The sequence below is a fragment of the Notamacropus eugenii genome, chromosome 2 (genome assembly GCF_028372415.1).
Source record: "Notamacropus eugenii isolate mMacEug1 chromosome 2, mMacEug1.pri_v2, whole genome shotgun sequence".
Lineage (NCBI taxonomy): Eukaryota > Metazoa > Chordata > Mammalia > Diprotodontia > Macropodidae > Notamacropus > Notamacropus eugenii.
This window is the reverse complement of record NC_092873.1, coordinates 101,016,090-101,039,744: the sequence shown is the minus strand read 5'-3', so window position 1 is coordinate 101,039,744 and position 23,655 is coordinate 101,016,090. Positions and strand designations below refer to the sequence as shown.

General features: G+C 39.9%; 1 protein-coding gene across 1 annotated transcript; it reads left to right on the top strand.

The window, feature by feature from the left end:
* The first annotated feature begins 427 nt into the window (after nucleotides 1–427).
* Nucleotides 428–11,298, top strand: TREM2 (triggering receptor expressed on myeloid cells 2). The gene is made up of 6 exons (XM_072642034.1): nucleotides 428–924; nucleotides 2,837–2,959; nucleotides 7,975–8,325; nucleotides 9,460–9,523; nucleotides 10,008–10,189; nucleotides 10,894–11,298. The coding sequence occupies exons 2-6, from the start codon at nucleotides 2,920–2,922 to the stop codon at nucleotides 10,908–10,910; spliced, it is 654 nt and encodes a 217-aa protein (XP_072498135.1). The 5' UTR covers nucleotides 428–924; nucleotides 2,837–2,919; the 3' UTR covers nucleotides 10,911–11,298.
* The last annotated feature ends 12,357 nt before the right edge of the window (nucleotides 11,299–23,655 follow it).

The following is a 23,655-nucleotide window of genomic DNA, read 5'->3' as shown; positions in this document are numbered from 1 at the left end:
TGTCAAGAGTCTTGCTATAATATCCAAAAATTGCAGAAATTTCCCTCATGTTTCTGGGTCAGGGCCCCACATACAGCATCCATCATCTCCTCAAATTCAGAGACCTGAGTCAAAAATTTTCAGTGCATCTCACCCCACCCAAATCCAAATGAAACCATTGATAGAACCAACAAGAGATTACTTGAGAAATTTTATTTTTACCAGACTGGGAATTTCAACAAAGAACTCCTTCCATCAAAAAAGACCTTCTTCTTTGCAATTTCTAGTCTTAGAGGACTGTTTGGGGCATTGAGAGGTATGTGTAAGTAAAGTGGGAATCTTGCTGGGGTTTTTTTTCTGGAGTTCAGTTTCCTAGGTTCAAGCCAAATTGCAAACATCTGAAGGATAACCTCGGTAATTCACAGCTGTGCTGAGTCATGTGGGTTGTGATTCCTTCTGGCTCTGAGCCTATTAGTTGAAAACTGTATATACTGGGAGGCTGGTATTTTGCTTTGGGGGTTCACTCATGAGAAGGACTTTTTGTTTCCCTGGACAGGACTCTGAGTAGCTGTTAATAGCCCCCCAGATTAGTCACATGTTGGTGTTCTTTGGTCCAGTGGTGTATGTAGGTGGTTGTATTACTTTGTTCAGACAGTTGGAGCCCTGTCTATTGAATCTCTGTGTTAATTTATCTGCTTGTATTTTCTATATTCACTTCTTTCTACTTATCTGTAATTAAAGTAAGATTGTTGACTCCTTTAAAGTTCTTTCCTCCAGAAACGCTGAACCTGTGTTGGCAGCCCACCCTGTGTCCTAGTGTGTTTGCTGCTACAAGAGGTTAAGTGATTTGCCCAGCTGTCACACAGCTAGTCAGAGATAGGACTTGAACTCAGCTTGTCCCACCTCTGAGACCTGCTCTTCATCCATTTATTGCCAAGAGAGAAGGTAAGAAGGAAAACACAGACTCCCATACCACTGTGAGGAGAGAGAATTCTTACTTTCACATTTCTTATTGTTGTGTTGTAGGGTTTTCTGGGCAAAGATAAATGAAGTATGTGTCCTTTCCTTTTCCAGTTCATTCTACAGATGAAGAAACTGAGTTAAGTGACTTACTTATCCAGGGTCACATAGCCAGTAAGTGTCTGACACTGAATTTGAACTCAGGAAAATGAGTCTCCATGATTCCAAGGTCAGGGCTCTATCCACTGTATGATCTACTTCTACTACTTTGGCTGATATCATCTACTGATGTCATCTGCTTTCTCTATTGCACATCAGCTGTTGATTCTCTGCTGAGTTGTTATTATCATCTGCTGAGTCAGTTCTTTTCTGAGTCTAATAGTGCATAAGCTTGGGCTTTTATTTTTCCTTTTAAAGCTCTTTTGTGGCTATAGACAGCTTCCAGGATTCAGTTTCCACCTCAGTTAAATAAGGAGGTAGAACTAGATGGTCTCTGAGATCCCTTCCAAATCTAAGACTACATGAAACAATCTACACAGAAAAATCCCTCCAATCAAATTTGTCTTAGGTATTACTCTGGGCAGATTGGGCTTGGAATAAGGAATATCCTGAAATCAAATCCAGCCTCCAAGTACTTACTAGCTAAGTGACCCTGGACCAGTCATTTAACCTGTCTGCCTCAGGTTTCTCATCTGTAAAATGGGGGTAGCAATAACAGGGCTATTGTACAGATCAAAGGAGAAAATCACAGCAAATGGGATAATATTTGTGAAGCACTTGGCACACAGTCGGCTCCTAATAAATGTTTATTTTCCTTCCTTCTTAAATCCTTACCATGAAGTTTCATATTCTTACCTGATACTTGGGTTGGGTTAGTAAATTCTGTTCTCTAATTGGAGGGTGGATAACTAAACCCATCCCAAAGTTTTCCTTTGTGGAGAGCAGGATTTGGACTTTCATCTCACACCATTTTCCATCTGCAGCTCTACTTGGTTTCAGCTCCACAGAACGATAGAATAAGATGCCCCCCCCCTTTCCCAGATTCCTTTTGTGTATTGTCTTCCCCTACTAGACTATAAACCCCTTGAGGGCAAGGACTGTCCTTTTTCTTATTTGATTCCCAGGCACAGTGGGTGCTTAATAAATGTTTATTGAATTGAATTCAGTCATGAGCCAGGATACTAGGTTATTATCCCAGAGCTTCATTCTGTAAGACTGGCAAGGACAAGATGGAGTTATTGACCTTTGTGCTATGTTCCCATAGCTAAACCTAAATCACTGCTTTCCCCACAGTCATAAGACAAACAGATGGCTATCTAGGCTAGGTCTGGAACCTTCCTGACTGAGGCAGAGAGAGTGATGGAAAGCCTTCTGAAACATTCTGGAATTCTGGGATCTTCCACCAGCACATATGTGTGTATATGTGTGTTTGTGTGTGTGTATACACACACATATACATATACACGCACACATATATGTATATGTATATATGTGTGCATACATATACTGCACACATATATGTATATGTGTGCACATACATATACATGCACACATATGTGTGTGTACATATACATACACATATATGTGTATATATGTGTATGTATGTATATAAGTGTTTGTGTATACATGCATATGTACATATATGTATATGTACACACAAATGTATTTATACACATACACACACCTTTTGACTTTTTCTTTACCCTCTATGTCCCTTTCATCTATTTCTCTCCCTCTCCTTCCTTCCCTCTCCTAGGTCCCTTGATTTGCCCCCTACTTAGATACCACCCCCCCCATTTCTCTACATCACCAAGTCAGACTCCTGTTCCGACTCTATTGCCCAATCCCTGGGCAGCCCATTTCCTGTTCTCAGTGCCTGACTCTCTCTTTCCTGCAGAGCAAAGGGAAAATTGTCCTTTATTCAAGTTACTGGCTACTTGCTGGCTGTCTTCTCCTTCCTTCCATCCTGGACAAGGAGACATGTGGCTGCTGGGTCTCCTCATCCTGCTTTCTATCACAGGTAGGAGGAGTGCCAAGTACCCCCTCCCCTTTACCTTCTCTCATCTCTCCCTTTTCTCCATTATTTTCTCTTTCTCCCCTCTCCTCCCATGGGTCTTCTCCTTCAATCACCTCCCTTTCCTCTCTCTCCTCCAGTGAGAGAGAGTGAGAACCCAGGAGTTGGGGGAGGTAGGCTCAGCAAACCTGTGAAGTCAGTGAGAACTCTGATATGCACAGACCTCCTGCTCTTTCCCCTTTCTACAGCAGCCCCTTCTCACCAGGTTCCTTATACTCTTATTTTCACCTTTCTCCACCTCCTGGTAAAATATGACTTCACCACAAAGTCAGGGACTAAGAGTTAGGATACTTGGATTCTAGTCCTGCCTATGAATTAATCTCATTCCTCTCTCTGTACTTCAGTTTCCTCTGAGGTAAAATGGCAGGATTGATACAGTAGGAAGAGTCCTGGTTCTGGAGTCAGAGGACTTGGGTTCAAATACTGCTTCTGAGATTGTGACGTTGGGTAAATCACAGCCTTCCAGGACCTCAGTTTCTTCATCTGTAAAATGAGGCAGTTGGATTAGGTGACTTCTGAGGTCCTTTCCAGTCTAGGATTCTGGATCCTTTATTCACTCTGAAGTATTAAGTGTTGAAGGTTGTACCCTCCCTTTCATTTTAATAGGGATGAAGTATTAATGACGGGGTTTCCACTTCTTCTTGAGGGATGTTCTTGAGCATTCATGATGCCCCCAATACACACACACACACATTTGCCTTAGTATAAGGTTAGGTCACTTAAGGGAATGACAGAGAGAAGAGTGTAACAGATGCCAATAATAGGGTTTCCTGGCACTCTCCTGACTTCTGAGCAGGCATCTCTGCCCTTAAGGGTTAGTAAGAGGAAAAAAATAATGGAGAAAAGAAAAAACACGTTCTTTGAGAAAGGATGCTTTTAGCCCTTGAATCTTGGACCTGCCACTAGGATGGAGGTTGACACTGACATCTCTATCCACGAGGCACTGGCAAAACTTCAATTAAGTGGGTCTTACCTCAGAAAATTGACCATAACAATGAAATCTCAGTTTCTTTAGATCAGCTAAATGATATCGGATAGCCCTCTGTTTGGGACTATCGACTGGGCTATGGGTAGAGTGCCATTTCAGTAATCACAGGAATAAATGGAATGATCTCTGTAGGTTACTACTCAACCTTGGTATTTCTATAAGGCAGGTCATTATCATAAGTTTTACAACTGGCAGGAACCTCAAATAACAAGTCATACAATTCTCTAGTTTTACAGATATATAAACTGAGGTCTAAACAAGTCATGCAGCCAATAAGTAGCAGAATCAAGATATGAACCCAGATCTTTTGATACTTAAATCTGGGGCTCTTTCTTGTTTATTTTTTAGGTAAATTTTATTATTGTTTTTGCCATTTTTTAAATCAACAAAAATCTATTTTCTCTCCTTCCCATCCGAGCTCCATCCACCTCCACTATTGTGTGGTGGGGTTTGAAACTTTGTAATAAATATGTATAGTCAAGCAAAACAAATTCCAGAATTTTTGGCCCAATCCAGAAGTGTGTCTTATTCTGCATCCTAAATTCATCACCAATCTGTCCAGAGGTGGGTAGCCTGCTTCATCATAGGTCCTCTGGAATGATGGTTGGTCAACACATTGATGTGAGTTCTTAGGGCTTTCAAAATTGTTTGTTTTTTGTGATGTTATTATATAAATTGTTCTCCTTGTTCTTTTCACGTCATTCTGCATCACCTCCTACAAATCCTTCCAGGTCTCACTAAAATCATCAGGGCTTTTGTCAAAACCTCATTAGTTGGTTATCTGTGACTTCCACCTTCCTATGATGAGTCCCTGACCTCTCTGGTCAAAGTGGAGGGAAGGAGGGGGAGGAGGTGGTGGCAATCATCAAGGAGCAAGAACTTGCACAAGAGACAATTTTCTCTTTGCTCTGCAGAAAGAAGAGGGTTCAGACTCTGCTGACAAGACCTGGGCTGTTGGGACATTGCATCGAACCTATCTTTAAGATAGTTATGATCTATTGTATGTGTAAGATAGAATCAGGGGACAGAGAGGATCACAGAGCATGAGAACTGGAAAGGACTCATAATATGTCAGCACCAGAAGAGCCCAAACTCTTCATTCCACAGATTAGTCCATCCATCAGTGAGCATTTATTAGTGCTTGCTGTGTGCTGGGTGGGCTCTATGCTAAGAACCCAGTATAAAAAAAAATAAATAGCAAGACAGCTCCACTCTCAAAGAGCTCACATTCTAGTAGGGGGAAACTACACATGAGAAGGAAACACTGACGGGAAGGAGAACAGGTACTTGCTATGACAGCATGCATGGTAGAGAAAGTCTGGAGTAAGTACAGCCTGGAGAAAAAAGATGAGAAAATGCAAGTCCATTGAGGGGAAATACCTTCTCTGAGGGATATCTAATTAGTTCATAACAAAGCCAACGCTAGAATACAGACCTCCCGATGCCAACTTCATGGTTGTTTTTTTTCTCTCTACAACAATCAGGACTCTATCAAGATGAAGGGCCTAGGAGGAAATTCAATTCAATTGAAAAAACATGTATTGAGGATCAACTACATGCAAGGTGCTGGGACTCCAAAGATGAGAATATATCTATATCTTTATATCTAATCTATATATCTACCTATATATTTATGTATATATACATACATATATGTATATAGGTATATGATTGCCTTATGAAGATAGATCCTGAATAGTGCTGTGTAAATGTAGTCTAAGATCATCTTAGACTTAAACTACATTTACACAGCACTGTTCAGAATCTACTTTCATAAGGCAATCATATACCTATATACATATACATACATACATAAATACTTATAATACAGTCCCTTTCCTCAAAAGGAACCTATAAAATTATAGTCTACTAGGAAAAACAAAGGATGGACAGAAGAAAGTATGAAACAATCACAACCTCATGGCTCTAGATCACTGGAAGAAACCTCAGAGGTCACCTAGTCTGATGCTTTCCTTTTACAGATGATGAAACTGAGGCCCAACCCTGGAGTCAGGCACTCATTTTCGTGAATTCAAATCCAGCCTCATGTACCTACTAGCTGTGTGACCCTGGGCAAGTCACCTAAATCTGTTTGCCTCAGTTTCCTCATCTGTCAAATGATCTGAGAAGGAAATAGCAACAACCATTCCCCCATTGTTCCCTCAGCCAAGGAAAGGGACTGCCAAATCAGAGCTGCATTTGTTGCCCAAAATAGTCCTGAAACAAGTCAGAGACAAAAAGAGAACAATATATGAAAAATGAGGAAGTAAAAAAGAACAAGGCAGGAAAGAGTGGGATGCTGAAAAGTCATCACAGGGCATTGTCTATTCCAACCTGGACTGAACAAGCATCTCTTTCCCATCATCCATGGGCAGCCAGACACTTCTTGAAGGCCTCCAAAGATAAGGAACTCACTTTTTAGCCCCGTCCAAGTCCTATATTCCTCCTTGTTGTTAATGTTCAGTTGTTCCACTTGTGTCTGATGCTTTGTGACCCCATTTTGAGTTTTCTTGGCAAAGATACTGGAGCTGCTTGTCATTTCCTTCTCCAGCTCATTTTGCAGATGAGAAAACTGAGAAAAATGACATTTAAGTGACTTGCCCAGGGTCACACAGCTAATAAGTGAAGCCAGTTTTAAAGCAGATCTTCCCAACTCCAGGTCTGGAACACTATTTACTTTGCCACCTACCTGTCCTATCCCCCATTCTCACTCCTATACAAGTCTCATGATTTTGAGTCCAGGGTGTTTCTCTGCCTGTAAACCTTTAAGTCTAGACCCTGGGAAGAGAGGAGAAGTCTTAGTTTACATTACGTGGGAAAAGAATTTTGCCCGTCTGAGTCCCTCAATTGGCAAGGCTGGCACAGATAGAGCAAACTAGATAATCAATAATAATTGGCATTGTCTTGGGCATGCATATTCTTCCTTATGCCCTCCAGTCTCCTCTCCCTCTTCCCTGTGTTCTTGCCTCCCAGCCCCCTCCCCAAGCATATGCCAGCTTGTTTCCTTCTCCCCCAGTGTCTCTCAGTTCCCTCTCATTCCATTACTGGGTCTTTCCAGCTCCTGTTGCACTAGGTTGCATTCCCAGAGTCTCACCTACTGTTTTTCACTCTTGTGCATTTTTACTTGTATTGATGCCTTAAAAAAAAAAAAAAAGTTATTCCTCTTAAATTGACTATATGCACACATTGATTCTTCCTTTATAAAAGGAGGGAGGGAGGGAGAGACAGAGAAAAGTTATGATGCAAAAATCAATAAGCCTGGTAATCATGGGAGTGTAAACCACTTTCTTTGTCTATGATCTATTATCTTTCTACCAAATTGCTTGAGAGCAGGACCTATCTTTTGTCTTTCTTTGTAAACTCAGGGCTTAGTGCAGTGCCATGCATGTTGTATGGGATTAATGAATTCTTATTGACTGACTGTTTGATCAACAATTCTCCAGGTATTTGATTGTTGCTCTAATTAATGACTTCTACTACCTTTTAGAATTATTTTCATTTCCATTATCATCATGATTGTGTAAATTCTTCTCAGGGTACAGTAGTACCCTGAATTTCCTGTTGCTGTTCAGTTGACTCTTCATGACCCCAGCTGGAGTTTTCTTGGCAAAGATACTGGATACATTTCCTTCTCCAGCTCATTTGACAGATGAGAAAACTGAGATAAACAGAGCTAGGTGACTTGCCCAGAGTTACATAGCTAGTAAGTGTCTGAGGCTGGATTTGAACTCAGGAAGATGAGTCTTCCTGACTCCAGACCCAGCCCTCTATCCACTATGCCACCTAGCTACCCTGATTTCATTCTACATTAATTCATATAAACCTTCCTACTGTATTTCTAATATTTTACTATCAAAAAAATTGCTGCTGTTCATACTTTGGTGTATATGAGACCTTTCTGTCTTTGGCCTCCTTGGGACTTATGCCCTATAATGTTCCTTTCTACTCTTTCATCCATGTCTGTCTCCCACAGAACTCTCCCACACCCATAACACTACAGTACTGCAAGCCGTGCAGGGTCAGACCTTGTCTATCTCCTGTCCTTATGACCCTGTGAAGTACTGGGGGCAGCTGAAGTCCTGGTGCCGGCAGCATGAGCAAGAGGGACACTGCGAGCATGTGGTCAGTGCTCGCCGTTCCTGGCTGATAGCCTTCTTAAAGAAATGGAATGGGAGCACAGGCATTGCTGATGATGCCCTGGCTGGCAGGTTGACCATCACCCTCAAAGACCTACGTGCCCATGACGCTGGACTCTATCAATGTCAGAGCCACCAGGATGGGGTGGTAGACATCCTGAGGAAGGTAATGGTGGAGGTGCTCAAGGGTGAGTAGCCACATCACTGGACTCTATTTCAGAGTCATAGAATAACGGCAGGAAGGTAGCACAATGCATAAAGCACCAGCCTTGGAGACAGGAGGACATGAATTCAAATCTGTCATCAGATACTTACTAGCTATGTGACCCTGGATCAGTCACTTAACCCCACTGCCTCAAAAAAAAAAAAAAAAAAAAAAGGAATCACAGAACAAAAGAACTCAAAAGAACCTTAGAGATGAGATCACCTAGTCCAACCTTTCTGTTCTATGAAATCAGAGACTGAGGCCCCAACCAATTGCTAATATCACATAGTGATTTGGTGGCACAGTGAGAGCTTGAATGGAGTTCTGATTCCAAGTCTTGAGTTCTTTCCAGTACGCAGTCCTACTATGTTTCTGATCCTGATAATGTCCTGTTAATGTTGGCAGGCATAAGTTGTATCCCCAATTCCCCTTCCCCATCTCTCCACACACACATAAACTTACTTAATTCCAAGCCAAAATTTTTATCCAAATGAAGATTGGTTCAAAAAATAATCAAGGTAACCTGGAAGGGAAAAAGCAGAAGAGGTGATATCACAAAGGAAATATGCAGCTTGAAGGGCCATCAGGAAGAGTGGAAAGGGTAGTAAATTATGGCTAAGAATCAGCCCCATTTTTGTAGGAGAATGGGAACAGTGATGGAATGAAGCATGTTCTGGAGTTAGCCTGAAGCTACCATGGATAGTTGACTGTTAGATTTTTGATGTGAACATTTACACCACAGAAATCAGCAAATATGATCTAAATCAGGGCTTGATTTGTTGTTTTGCTGATTGTCTACTCTCTAGACTTAAGAAACTGGTAGAGAAAATACTAATGCAAATTAAAGTTAAAAGTGTGTGGGAATTTCTTTCTAGAGAACCAGTTGTTAAACTTTTACCAGCTTACTACTGGATCTATACGTAGGTGGTCAAGAGCTGAACTCTTAGGTCGTTTTCAATAGATGAGGAAAACACCTCCTTTTCCTCCCTCTGGCTACCTCCTTGAATAACCACAGCTCTTAATTCTATAGCAGAGTGGGTCTCCCACAGCCCAGGGCTCAAAGCAATGGACTCAACTTTCCATACTTCATCCAACAAACATTTATTAATCCCTGTAGATCCTGAGATCTTGGAGGAGCCCCAGAGCTCTGAAGACCCTGAAGTCCAACCCAGCATCTCCAGGTACAGCTCCTTAATCCTAACCCACTTTCCAGGAAAATCCAAGGTTACTACTAGACACCAGAAACTGAACTAGTTAATACAGGTTCTCCTCTAACCTCTGACCCCCTAATAACTCCATTTGGGGGCAAGGAAGAGACATTCTGCATTGAGGAGAAGTTTCTAGGATTCTCTTGGCTATAGTTTCCTGGAGAGGGGACAAATGAACTCTCTCTACCTCAATGTGCCCTCAATGCTGCCACCCCACCCCAAGAGCTCCCACTTTGTTCTGAAGAAAAATTATATTAGAGTTATCCAAAAGTGGGAAGGCATGCTGGCCTGGGTGAAGAAAACATTGGGTCCCCCCTCGTGAGTCACTGTTAATAAAAGATTAAATAACTACTTGCTGAGTATATTATAGAAAGGATTTTTGTTCAAGTAAGGGTTGGACCATATGGCCTTGAGATCCTTTCCACCTCTACAATTCTGTGCTACTATCTTCCCAAAGGAGCCTATCGGAAAGCAGGCACCCACTCTCCCCCACTGTCTTCTCCTTCCTGGTTGCTGGACTCTTGACCAGCAAACTCCTGACTGTGGGACTCCTCTGGGCTATAGCCTGGCATAAGAGGAGCCAGAGGATGAAACCAGAGAGGAGGCACAGTCACGCGTACCAGCTCCAACCCCTGCCAGGTGAGTGTGGAGAGGTGTCTAGCAAGAAAGGGATAGGGAAGGTGTGGGGAGGTGATTTGGGGCAGGGAAAAGAAGATATAGTGTGCTATAGTGGGAAGATCACAGGTCAAAAGACCTGATTTCAAATCATGACTTGCCTACCTGGGTGGCCTTGGGCAACATGTCTCCTTTCTTTGGGCTTCAGTTTTCTCAGGGCTTAGACTGGCTGATAATAATTACAGCTAATAATTATATAGTACATTAAGGTTTGCGAAACACTCCATATATACATATATGTATACATGTGTGTGCATGTATATGTATATATACACACATGCATATATATGTACACACACATAGAAAGAGATGAGATGAGATGAGATATATGGGATTACATATATGTGCGATTTAAGATAAACAGATATCTATATATATCTATGTATCTTCAATCTGAAATGATCCTAGCAATGAACCTGGGAAACAGATGCTATTATTATCCCTGTTTCATAGAGGAGGAGGATCAAGGCAGACAGAGCTTAAGTGACTTGCCCAAGGTCATGTACCTACTAAGTGTCTAACACATGATTTGAATTTGGGTCTTCCTGAGTCAAAGTCCAGCATTCTGTCCACTGTGCCACCTATACAAGTCTGCATTCAACTCCAACTTTCCATAGGGTGAGGGGAAAACCTGCAGTGTAAATGTTAGATTGTTCTGTATTTTGCAGGGCAAGGTGAAGTCTGAAAGGAAATTCCACTCCTGGAGCCAGGAGGAGGGAGAAGAGAAGGAACCTTAGAGGCCAGCCAATTTTCCACACCTTCCTCTATCCCAACATACCCTCCATAACAATCTCCAAGCCTCCTGAGGCACCACACACTAGTCATACATCCATTCACTAATACATCCTAATACATCCATCCATTCACTGATTCTCATGGGCCGACACGGGTTCTACCTTGGAGGAGCATGCACAGACCTTCTGCCTGCCTTGTGGGGAGTAGTAGTAGGTCTCTCTTTCCTGAGTCCCCTCTCTCTGATCCCAGATGTAGCTAAGAGAGTTCAGCAGGAAATTGTGAATAGAAACAAGCAGAATTCTGTATAATGTGACATTAAAGGAATTTGTTGATAAAAATCAATCTTTTTTATGTTTAAGGTTAAGGTAGTCTGGATTAAGAACCCAAAGAAGGAAGAGAGGTTTTGAGTGGAAATGAAAGTTGAAGTATCTGTCCCCTTGAGGCATCAAAGGACATTCAGGGGCACCGCCATGCTTTTTTCAGTCCTCCAAGCTAGAACCCTTAGAGATATCTTTGATTCTCCCCACTCTACACCTGCCCCACCATGATCCCCCTTAATTTAATAATTGTGCTGTAACATATATATTAGCCAAAATGTAAGAAATATATGTCCACATAGGTTATCTAAATGTATAGACTGGAGTTTCTAGGTGATACAGGATAGATATCATTGGAATTTGGCATACCCTATTCCAAAAGAGACTGCAACTTCCACCTTGAAGGGAACAGGAGAAGGGTGATGGCTAGACACTTGCTCTTTTCCTCACCCATGTGTATGAGGAATATAGGGCTAGAAATATATCTACCTGTCCCTTCAGATATTAGTCATCTAGGGGTACTGGTCTAGTTCAGAAGAAAAGCCATTTCTCTGGTAATTTGTTTTCCATTTTTAAAATATTCTTTTAAGATTTTGAAACTCCTCTTCTGACCCCCAGAAAAGAGCATTTCCATATATTCTACAATACAAAAGAGGCTTGAATATGAAACCATGAGTCCCCATTTCATACCAATTTTTAGTAGATAATAAATTCTACATATCATTTTCAAAACTGTCCTGTTTCTCTGTACTTCCTTCTGAACTTTCTCTGTTCTCTTGTTTTAAAAAATATGACCTCCCCTTTTGGGGGGTATTGCTAGCTTCCTTCTTCCTTTAATCCTCCCAATTTAAAAGCTGAAAGAAAAAAAAAACCATGTAACAAATTCACATGGTTGCTATGTCCAAAATCATAAGGTCTCTTATACTCTAAGTCTACCACCTCCCTGCATAGGTGGAGAACATACTTCACCACAGATCTAGAAACATCATTGCTTACTGAACTGATCAGAGTTCTCAAGTCCTTCAAAGTTGTTTTTATTTACAATGTTGCTGTCCTTGTATAAATTGTGCTCCTGGTTTTGTTTCCTTCATCTTTGTATTGGTTCTTACTACTCTGATTCTTTGCAAACCTCTTTTTTTCCAAATTTCTTTTGGGGAAGATATTAGAAAAAAAAATAGTCTCTGTCTCAAAAGAATCATCATCTACTTCTGGGAGCCAAGATGGTGGATTAAGCAGTAAATAGCTATAACTCTCCCATATTCATGTCCTAATAACCTTAAATGTGTGCCCCCAAACTAATCCTGGAACAGTAAATCCAGCAAAAAGACAGGATGAAGCAATCATTTAGCTCCAGAAATTTGGAAAATTGTCAAGAAAGGTCTGTCTCACTCCAGTTAAAGAGGAATGTAGTCCAAGACAGGAAGAATCCCAGCAAGCCAACAGCAAGCCCCACCTCAACAAACCAGTGGGAGACCCTGAGCCCCGATGTGGTGGAGCAGGCAAATGCCAATGCCAGGCCTTCCCACTGCCTCAGTATAGTCAGGTGAATGGGCAGACTGTAAGTTCCAAGAACCCCCATGTGCTTCAATGTAGCCCCAGGAAAATAGGCAACCACCATTAGCCAGAACATCATGTGCTTCAGTGTAACCCTGAGGAAACTTAGAAACACCCCCCTGGCCTCAGCATACACCACACACCAACAATAAGGTCGCAGACCAGCACCAGGTAAGCTGTCAAACCCCTACAACTTCTAGCAGCACCAGTCACCCCATACCCCAACCCCTCAACACAGCATCAGATATGCGGGTCTCCTGTGGGCCTTAAGACAACATCAGTGCAACTGGTAAACATCAAGGGCCTGCAACCCCTGGCACAAGAAGTCTGAGACAATGCCTCTTCCACCCTGGGAGCAGAGCTAAAATTTAAAAGCAAGGAAAAAGGCCAAAAAAAAGATGAGCAAAAACAACATTACAACAAAATAATCTGACCATAGAAAGTTATTATGGTGACAGGGAAAATCAAGACAGAAACTCAAAAGAGGACAACATTGTCAAAACAACTCTGGGCAAAACCCCAAATAAAAGTGGGAAGTGGTCTCAAGCCAAGAAATTAGTAAAAAGAAACGAGAGAGATGAAAGAGAATTATGAAAAAAAGAATCAACACCTTGGAAAAGAAAACAACTGCTTAAAAAGTAGAATTGGCCAAATGGAAAAGGAAATACAAAAGCTAACTGAGGAAAACAACTTCTTAAAAGTTAGAATTGAGCAAGTGGACGTTAATGCTCTATGAGACATCAAGAATCAATCAAACAAATTCAAAGAAATGAAAAACAAGAAGAAAATGTCTCATTGGAAAAATAACTGACCTGAAAAATAGATTCAGGAAAGACAATGTCAGAATCATTGGACCACCTGAGAGCTATAATCAAAAGGAAGACTTGGAGAGCATCTTTCAAGAAATTATAAAGGAAAACTGCCTTGATATCCTGGAACTATAAGGCAAAATAGACATTGAAGGAATCTACTCATCACCCCAGGGAAGAGATTTGAAAATAAAAACTCCAAGGAACATTATAGCCAAATTTCAGAACTATTGGGTCAAAATACTACAAGTGGCCAGAAAAAGAAATTCAGATATCAAGGAGACACAACCAGGATTACACAGGACTTAGTAGCTACAGTATTAAAGGATCAGAGGTCATGAAACATGATATTCCAGAAGGCAAGAGAGCTAGGACAACAACCAAGAATCACTTACCTGCAAAATTAAGTGTAATGCTTCAAGGGAAAAAATGGTTATTCAATGAAATACAATAATTTCAAGTCTTCATAAGGAAAAGACCAGAATTGAACAAAAAATTTGATCTCCAACATCAAAACCCAAGAGAAGCCTAGAAAGGGAAAAAGGGAAAAGAAAACATGAAGGATTCAATGGAGCTGAACTATTTATATCCCTACATGGGAAGATGATACTTAATAATTCATAAAGATTGTGCCACTAATAATAGAGCTAGAAGGCATATACATAGACAGAGGGTATGGATATAAGGTTAATTTGAGGGAGTGACATAAAAAAATAATGAAGAGATGAGAAAGAGGAGTACATTGGGTGCAGAAGGAAGGGAGAAGTAGAATGGGGCAAATTATTTCTTATGAAAAGGTATAAAAACCCATTATAATGAAGGGAAAGATGGGAGCATGGGCAATGGATATCGCTTGAACCTTACTCTCATCTGTATTGACTTAAAGAGGGAATAATAAACTCAATAAGTTGAATACTGAAATCTATCTTACCCAGAAAGAAAGTAGGAAGGGAGCAGATTAAGTAAAAGCACAGGAGGGGGGGACTGACCAAAGAGAGGACAGACTGGGGGAGGTGGTAGACACAAGTAAAACACTATCAAGGAGGGAAAGGGTGAAAGGAGAGAAAGGACAAACTGGAGAAAAAATAGTGCCCGACCTAATGTCGTGGGCTGCCGGGTCCTCTTACCTATCTCAGGTCTTCGGTGATCAGTCGGATAACCATACGAGAGAAGAGACTGCCAGAGTGAAGCAGAGGTGTAGGCTTTATTCCAGATACAAGCTACATGTCAGCATGCAGGGCAAGTTCTCCCTGCGGGAGCCCCCTTCTCCTTCCCTAGGAGAAAGGAAAAACAACCCCCTCTCAGGCTTTCCTATCCCCATTTAAGCTCTCCCAGCTGCATAGTTCGCTCATGGACCATGCATGCTCTCAGCCCCTTAGTCAATTAACAAAAGGAGTGGTCAGACCACGGACCAATCTCAAGGATGGGATGCTCTCCGTTTCCACTGAGAAGAGGTAGGAAATGAGATAACTCATGTCTCACTCCCTCAATTCCCAGCTGTTCTCTGGGGGGCCTCATGAGAGCTCGGGTTTCAAAAAGCCCTCACCTTTATCTGACCCAAGACCGTTCACGTGAGAACTGAGCTTGTGCCTTAAAATAGGATGGAGGGAAATGTACAATTAATTATCATAACTGTGAATGGGATAAACTCTTCCATAAATCAGAAGCTGATAGTAAAGTGGATCAAAAACTGGAATCCTACAATATGTTATTTACAAGAAACACATTAGAAGCAGAGACGCACACAGAATAAAGTTAAGGGGCTGAAGCAGAATCTATTATGCTTCAGTTGAAGGGTAAAAAAAAAGGGATAGTAATCCTTGTCTCAGACAAAGTAAAAACAAAAACAGACGTAAAAGAGATGAGGAAGGAAACTACATCTTGCTAAAAGATACCATATTCAATGAAGTAATATCAATACTGAACATATATGCACCAAGTGGTATAGCATCCAAATTATTTTTTAAATTTTATTTTAGACTCAAACGCCAGAACACAAATACAGAGTAAAGTAACAAAAACATATTATAAACTTAAATATTGGAACTTAAATACAAAGTTAAAAAGAAAAAAAATCTGTCATATGCATAGTAGAACATAAGAAAGGATTCAAATTATGCAACAATAAATTTTCATTTCAAGAAAGCCTGTATGATAAATAAAACTTTCTGTATCAAACATTGTCCATCTTTTCTTTGCTTCTTGTGAGTTCTTTTGTTCTCTGTTGTGTACTTTTTTACTTTGTTCTTTTTTCCCTCCCCCCACCCCCAGAAGGCTACAATAAAGTTTAGATATATTTCTTTATAGCTATAGATATATACACATATACATGCATATACATATATATGTACACACACACAAACACACACACATATACTTTCCCAAACATATTCTACTTCTGATCTTTGTTTTTTATGTTTGGGCATATCACTTGTTTCCTATCCCTCCTGCCTCCTCTACTTTACTTCTACCCACTACCTTGCCCTATTACTTGCCTACCCCCCTCCAAGGATCCCTCTCCTATTCTCCAATTGCCATAAATCTAAACACCCTTCTATACCTTCCTTTTTCTATTCCCTCCCCCTCCCCTCTAAAGATCTCTCCTTGTCCTCCCCCCCATGCCCCTCCTGTTTTATTTCTTCTGAATTTAGAAGACTTTTTTATACTCTTCTAAATATATATGTATTGTTGCCTCTTAAACCCATTCCTGATGAAACTAGGTTAACAGAACTACCAGCCCTCTTCCCCCATCTAATTCCTCTGTATTGATTCTTCCTCTTGCACCTCATTTATACAAAATAATTACTATTTTTAGTTGTTCCTAAATGATTTTACTTTTTAAACTCATATCCTACTCAGGTTTTTCCCAAATTTACTTATGATCTACCCAATTATTAATAAAAATCTTAGACATACATTTTACATTATATATATATATACATACATATGAAAAATAAAAAGTAAACAGTCTGTCCTTGTGAATCCTTTATAATCATTCTCTGCTATGTACCTTATGTTTTTCTTGGTTCTTGTATGTCAAATCTTCTATTAAGTTCAGGATTTTATTTAAACAGTCTTAAAAGTCTGAGAGTTTATCAAATGTCCATTCTTTTCATTCAGGATAACACTTAACTTTGCAAGGAATGATATTTTCGGCCAGAACACCGGTTCTTTTCCTCTTCCATATATTATGTTCCAAAATTTGTGGTCCTTTAATATCTCTACTGCTAGGTCTTATGTGAGTCTAATCATGGTACCACTGTATTTAAATTGTTTTAATCGTGATGCTTTTGATATTTTATCCTTGAGCTGGGGGTTTCCAAATTTGACTATGACATTCTTATGAGTTTTCCTCAGAGTATCTCTTTTAAGTGGTGATAGATGGATTTTTTTCTGTTTCTACTTTTCCCCCCTTGTTCTTTGCTTCAGGACAATTTTCTTTAATTATTACTTGAATTGTTGTATCAAGATTCTTTTTTTTTTTATCATAACTTTCAGTTAGTCCAATTATTTTTATATTTTCTCTTCTTGATCCATTCTCCAAATCTGTTGTTTTTCTTATAAGATGTTTCACTTTCTCTCCTATTTTTTCATTATTCATATTTTTGGTTAACTATTTCTTGATTTCTTATAATTTTTCTGTCTTCACCTTGCCCAAGACTAATATTCAAGGTGTAATTTTCTTCCTTAAGATTCTGGCTTTTCTTTTCTAATTGGCTGACTTTCCTTTCATAGCCTTCTTATTTTTCTTGGATTATTTTTGCTTTTTCTTTAGTTTTTCCTCCATCTCTGTCACTTGGTTTTTAAACTCTTTTTTAATATCTTCTAAGAATTCTTTTTGGGCAAGTGACCATTTGACATTACTCTTTGGTGGTTTCTTTACTTCAATATCCTCCTCCAAAGATGAACCCCAGTCATCGCTATTCCCATAAAAGATTTTTATGGTTGGATTCTTTCTCTTTTGCCTGTGCATTTTTTGTGGTAATAACTTAATTTTTATAATCACCTAAGGCCGTGGGTATGGGAAATGGTGCCTCTTGCCCCAGATCTTCAGTTCTCCCATCCTGCTTGGAACCAAAACCAAACCTCCAATCTCCTGTAAGAGCCAGAAGCCAGAGGCTTTCTGCCCCACTGCTTCTGCACTCACTCAGCATGTGCTGGTTCCTTCTCTCTGCTCTTCTTCAGCATAGCTGGGTCTGGTGTTCTTTATCAGCAAAGGTTCCCTCAAACTTCCCAGACTCAAACACCCAACTCCCCTCATTATGCCTGGGGTGAATTTCCTGTGGCTGGGGCCAAGGCAGCCACTCAAACCAACTAACCCCAGGGCTTGCTGCTTGTGGCTAAAACAGACCCTACCCTGGAGATGTTTATTCTTCACAGGGACCAAACCTCATCCTGAGGTTTTTCTTCCCATCTTCTCAAATTGTCCCAGGAAGGCTCTGGTTGTGCCCTATTCCCAACCACTTTGTTCACCCTAAGGGGCTATTTTTAACTCTGTTGTAGAGGAAAATCTTGAGAGCTTGGAATTTTCTGACCTACTCCACCATCTTCCCAGAATCCTCTCTAGCATCCAAATTCTTAAAGGAGAAGTTAAATTACAGGTTCATGACCAAACAAGAAATAGCATTATGAAATGTAGAATAGATAATTTCGATTATATTAAATTTAAAAACTTTTGCACAAACAAAACCAATGCAACCAAGATTAGAAAGAAAGAAAACTGGAAAACAACCTTTACAGAAAGTGTCTGTAAATATATAGAGAACTGAATCAAATTTATAAGAATACAAGCCATTCTCCAACTCATAAATGCTCAAAGGATATAAACCGGCAGTTTTCAGATGAAGAAATTATAGTTATCTATAGATATAGATATATATATATATATATATATATATATATATATAATATATATATATGAATAAGTGCTCTAAATCACTTGAGATTAAAGAAATGCAAATTAAAACAACTCTGAGATACCACCTCACACTTATCAGATTGACTAATATAACAAAAAAAGGAAAATGATAAATGTTGGAGAAGATGTGGGAAAATTGAGACCATTGCTCTGTTGGTGCAGTTGGAAACTGATCCAACCATTCTGAAGAGCAATTTGGAACCATATCCAAAGGACAACCAAACTGTTCATACCCTTTGACCCAGAAACACTACTACTAGGTCTGTATCCCAAAGAGATCATGAAAAAGGGAGAAAGGACCTACATATGAAAAATATTTATTTCTTTTTATTGCCCTTCTTATGATGGCAAAATATAGGAAACTGAGATGATGCCCATCAGTTGTGGAATAATTGGAACAAGGTGTGTTATATGAATGTAATGGAATACTATTGTGCAATAAGAAATAATGAACAGGCAAATCTCAGAAAAACCTGGAAAGACTTGCATAAATTGACTCCAAGTGAAATGAGCAGAACCAGGTTTCCCTGGTTGTACACATTGTACACAGTATCAGCAACATTGTGTAGTGATCCACTAGAAATGACTCAGCTCTTCTCAGCAACAGAATGACCCAAGACAAGTACAAAAGATTCATGAAGAAAAATACTATCCACATCCAGATAAAGAACTAATGGACTTTGAATTCAGATCAAAGCATACTTTCTTCACTTACTTTATTCCTTTTCATGTTTTTTTCCTTTCATCTGTTTCATCTTTCGCAATTATGATAAATATAGAAATACATTTTACATGATAGCACATGTATAGCATATATCAAATTGCCTACCATTTTAGGAAGAGGGTAGGGGAGCAAGCAAGGGAGAAAAATTTGGAACTCAAAATCTTGTAAAATGAATGCTAAAAATTGTCTTGACAAGTAATTGAGAAAAAATAGAATACTATTATAAAAAATTTTTCTTTGGTGAAATAGTATGCCATAATTCTATAATACAACTTATTCAGACATTGAATAATCTAACTGATGGGGACTCTTAGATTCTAGTTCTTTTCATTTCCTCACACTCCCCTCCCCACTAAAATCTCCTCTTCAGGATCAGGAAGTTTGTTCAGCTGGTTGTTATTCCCTCTTTTATATTATCTCCCCCCATTCCTCCTAGTTTCTATGTTGTTTGATGTATTTTTACACTAAACTGTCTGTGGGTGGATGTGTTCAACTCTTTGTCCATTTCAGATAAGAGAGGCTCATTTTGTCCTCACTTCCACCACCTCTTCCTCCATATTTGCATATTCTTCTTCTTAGACACTGTAATTAGGAGAAATAGAAAATTCCACCTCCTTCTGCCTTTCTGCAATAGTGTCTACCTTTTCCTGTTCCTTTTCTTCCCCTTCTTAAAATCTTCAGAACAGAACTTCTCTGCCCCCAGTTTTTCAGTTTTTTCTTAATTTCTTTAATTCCCTCAATATCCTTTGAAAACATTAAGGTTCTGATGTAACACATTTCTTTTCTTCCTATTAAAATGTTAGCGCTACCTCATCATATACCCTTACAAATGCTCAAATTAATTTATCTGTCTAGGTTTTCCTCAAGTCTTGTATTTGCAGTTCAAAGTTTCTGCTCATCTCTGATGCTTTTATAAGGCATTCTCTAAAGTTCTCTGTTCAATTAAAGATCCGTTTTTCCGGCTGGTACAATTGTCAATGAGAGCCAAGCATCCTCATGTATCCCAAGCCTCAATAATACAAACAAAACTTAATTCAGATGTAAAGAAAGAATGAGTGAATGAATGAATAAGAATTGATCACACTCAGCTTTTCAGGGGAAGTTGTTTTTGGTTGTAAATCTATATCATTTGCCTTTGGAATATGGTATTACAAGATCTCTTATTTAAGTAGCAGGTGTTGTGTGATGTCTGTAATTCCTTTGCACTTGATCTGTTTCTTTCTTTAATGTAGGAACTCTGGATTTTGTCCTATGACAATCTTGTGATTTTTCCTTTTGGGGTTTCTTTCAGGAGGTGATCTAGTAGATTCTTTCTGTCTTTACTTTGCCTTCTGATTCTAATAGATCTGGGCAGTTTTCATTTATGATTTCATGAAATTTAATGTCCAGGCTTTTTTTTTTATTTGTGGTTTTCAGAGAGTCCAATGATTCTTAAATTATCTTTCCTTGAACTGCTTCACAAGTCAGTTGTTTACATATTACAAATCTTACATTTTCTTTTCTTTTTTCCCACTCTTCATTTAGTCCTAATATTTCTCGCTTTCTCACAGTCATTGGTTTTTGTTTTATTCTGGTCTTCCGGGAGTTTATTTCTAGGCTAAATTTACTACTTCCTCTTCTAAACTATTTATTTTCCTTCTAATTTATTCCTCTAGCACTTTTATTTCATCTTCTCTTTTAATGTCTTACTTCATTTATTTGACATATTAGTTCAGTTTCCCTGGAAAATTCTTTTTTTTTAATTTCTTTTTCTGCTTGCAGGCATTAACAGTTACTCCTTTGGAGGATCTTTAGATTTGTAATTTTTTTAATATACTGGCTGGTATCTTTTTGGGTTTATTAATTTTTCCAGTTTTAGCACCTGAATTGGGGCATTATTCCAGGGTCAATCTCCATCCCACATTGTGCTCTTGGATAGGGTGGTCATTCTTGCTTAATCTTGAACTAGGTCCCCTGAGATACTCACCTCCCAAGGTTACTTATGCTCACCACTCTCCACCCCTCAGATCTTTGTGTTTCAGAATATTCAATCTTTAGGGCCCTCTGTGGCAGGGATTATTAAATGTTTTTGAGTTATTAGACTCCTTTGACAGTCTAGTGAAACCTATGGGCCCTTTCTCAGTTATGCTTTTAAATGTAGCAGACAAAATATATAGGATTGTAGAGGAAACCAATTATATTGAAACATATTTATCAGAAATTTTTTAAATGAGCAATTATAATGCATCCCAGGATAAGAATTCCTGCTATTTAGCATCTCAGGACTGAGTGCTAGGGACCCGAGAGTCCCTGAGCCTGATCCATCTGAATGCTACTAGGCTGCTCTGGTGTTTGCTGATGCCTAGAGCTTACAAGGTCCTCATCCTGGGGCTTTCTGACCACCCTGAGGCTTTTTCAGGGGCTGTCAGCTCTTGTTGCCTCCAGACCTTAAGGGTTGCATGTTATATATTTCTAACCCATTGATGGTTGTTTGGGGAAACTGGATTTATTTGACTTTGGGTTGGATCTAGGCATGGCTTTGCTGGTGGTCTGCTTTTCTAGTGTATGTAAGCTGCTGGCTGCCTTTCTGTGAAGTTCTGGGGTGGAAGAACTCACTTGAATTTCCGATTATAATTCCAATTGTAATTGGTCTAGCATAGATTTCAGTTATTTGCTTAGAATAAGTATGAGGAGCTAAACAGTCAGCCTCCATTCAGACGGACACTTTGGCCTGAGTCCTGATCATTCTTCAGGAGGTAAAGTAGCTCTTAGTTTTGGGGCACCTAAGTGGTACAGTCAATAGAGTGCTGGGCCTAGAGTTAATCTTCCTGAGTTCAAATCTGGCCTCATATACTTATTAGCTATGTGATCCTGGGCAAGTCACCTAACTGTTTGTCTTAGTTTCTTCATCTGTAAAATGAGCTGGAAAAGGAAATGGCAAACTACTCCAGTATCTGCCAAGAAAACCCCAAATGAGGTCACAGAGTCAGACACAACGGCACAACAAGCTCTTGGCTCTTAGTCAACTCACTCACTTAGCTCCCTCTAATCAAATGCTGATCTTACAAAAGACCATCAAAATAGTAAATAGTAAATAAACCCATTTGTCCAATTGTAGACAGGTCCAACTTGCAGCAAGGCCCCACAAGTTTGAGACTTGTCTCCCTGCATGTAGTATATGAGTATCATTGTGTGGCTTGAAGTGAGGCAGAATAGATATCTCTAAGCCTCTTCTCTCCTCACCCTTCTCCAAGGGAGACTTTAATTCCTGCCAGGAGGGGAAGCAGGATATAGGAGCCAGAGATTTGGCCACTCTGCTCTCCTCAGAGAGAAGGGACACTAAGCTAGAACTCTATCTATCTGATCCTTCACATATTATTAGTCTAGGGGATATGGTTTTCAGGTTCAAGCTAACTTCTGAAGACTTTAATGGAGAAATGAGGCCCTCAAGCTCTATATCCAAGGTATGACCCTTTCCCACCATATACCAGTTTCGCAAAAAACATAGCAAATAACAAAGAAATACATTTATCCAAATTGTAGCAAAACAGAAATCAGAGAAGGTACATGTAGGATGATATATATCAGACAATATAGAGTGAAGGAGCTCTCCCATTGGAAGCAAGATAATTCAGCTCAACCAAGAGAGAATATCCTAGATCTCACCCTACTCTCCAAAGTTTCTAGTGTAACAAGCTGAGAATAGGGACACAATGAAGACTGTCAGCTTTCCTTATGTCAGCATCTTCTGAGGATCTTTTCTTTCAGTAATGTGAAGTGGAGCTGGCCTCTTCTAGATTCACTCTTGAAACTGGAAGTCAGAAGTGCTAGAAGTGACTTATCACTTGAAGAATTCTGAACCAAGATGGTAGAGTTTAAAAGGACTAACCTGAACTCTCCCCCACACCCCTCCAAATACCTTTAAAAATTACTCTAAACAAATTCTAGAGCAGCAAAACCCACAAAAATATGGAGTAAAATAAATTTCCAGCCCAAGGCAACTTGGAAAGTTGGCAGGAAAGGTCCATTGCACCAGAGTGAGAGAGGAGCACAGTCCAGCGTAGGTCACACCAGTACAGGCCCAGCCACAGCAAACCAGGAGCAGGCCTTGGAAGTGACTGAATCAGCAGCAGCAGCAGCTAGTTCCAGAGCTCTCATTCCACAGATGGTAAGGGTGTCCAGCAACTGGTCAAAAGGAGATTGCAGGGATCTTTTTGCTAGCACTGAGGACAGGACTCTGTTGCTTTGCCCAGGCTCAGATCTAGGTTGCAGTCCCAGGGCTAGAAGGACACCTACCATAGCAGAGCTTGAAGCCACAGTGGAGGTGGGACTGTCCTCACAGAAAAGAGTGCTTGTGGCCACTCATAGTCCAGAGCACAGGTCAAGAGACTAGT

Coding starts and splice junctions, on each gene's coding strand:
- TREM2 (XM_072642034.1), top strand. CDS start 2,920: ATGTGGCTGCTGGGTCTCCTCATCCTGCTTTCTATCACAG. Junction 2,960..7,974: donor CATCCTGCTTTCTATCACAG/GTAGGAGGAGTG, acceptor TGTCTCCCACAG/AACTCTCCCACACCCATAAC. Junction 8,326..9,459: donor AATGGTGGAGGTGCTCAAGG/GTGAGTAGCCAC, acceptor TAATCCCTGTAG/ATCCTGAGATCTTGGAGGAG.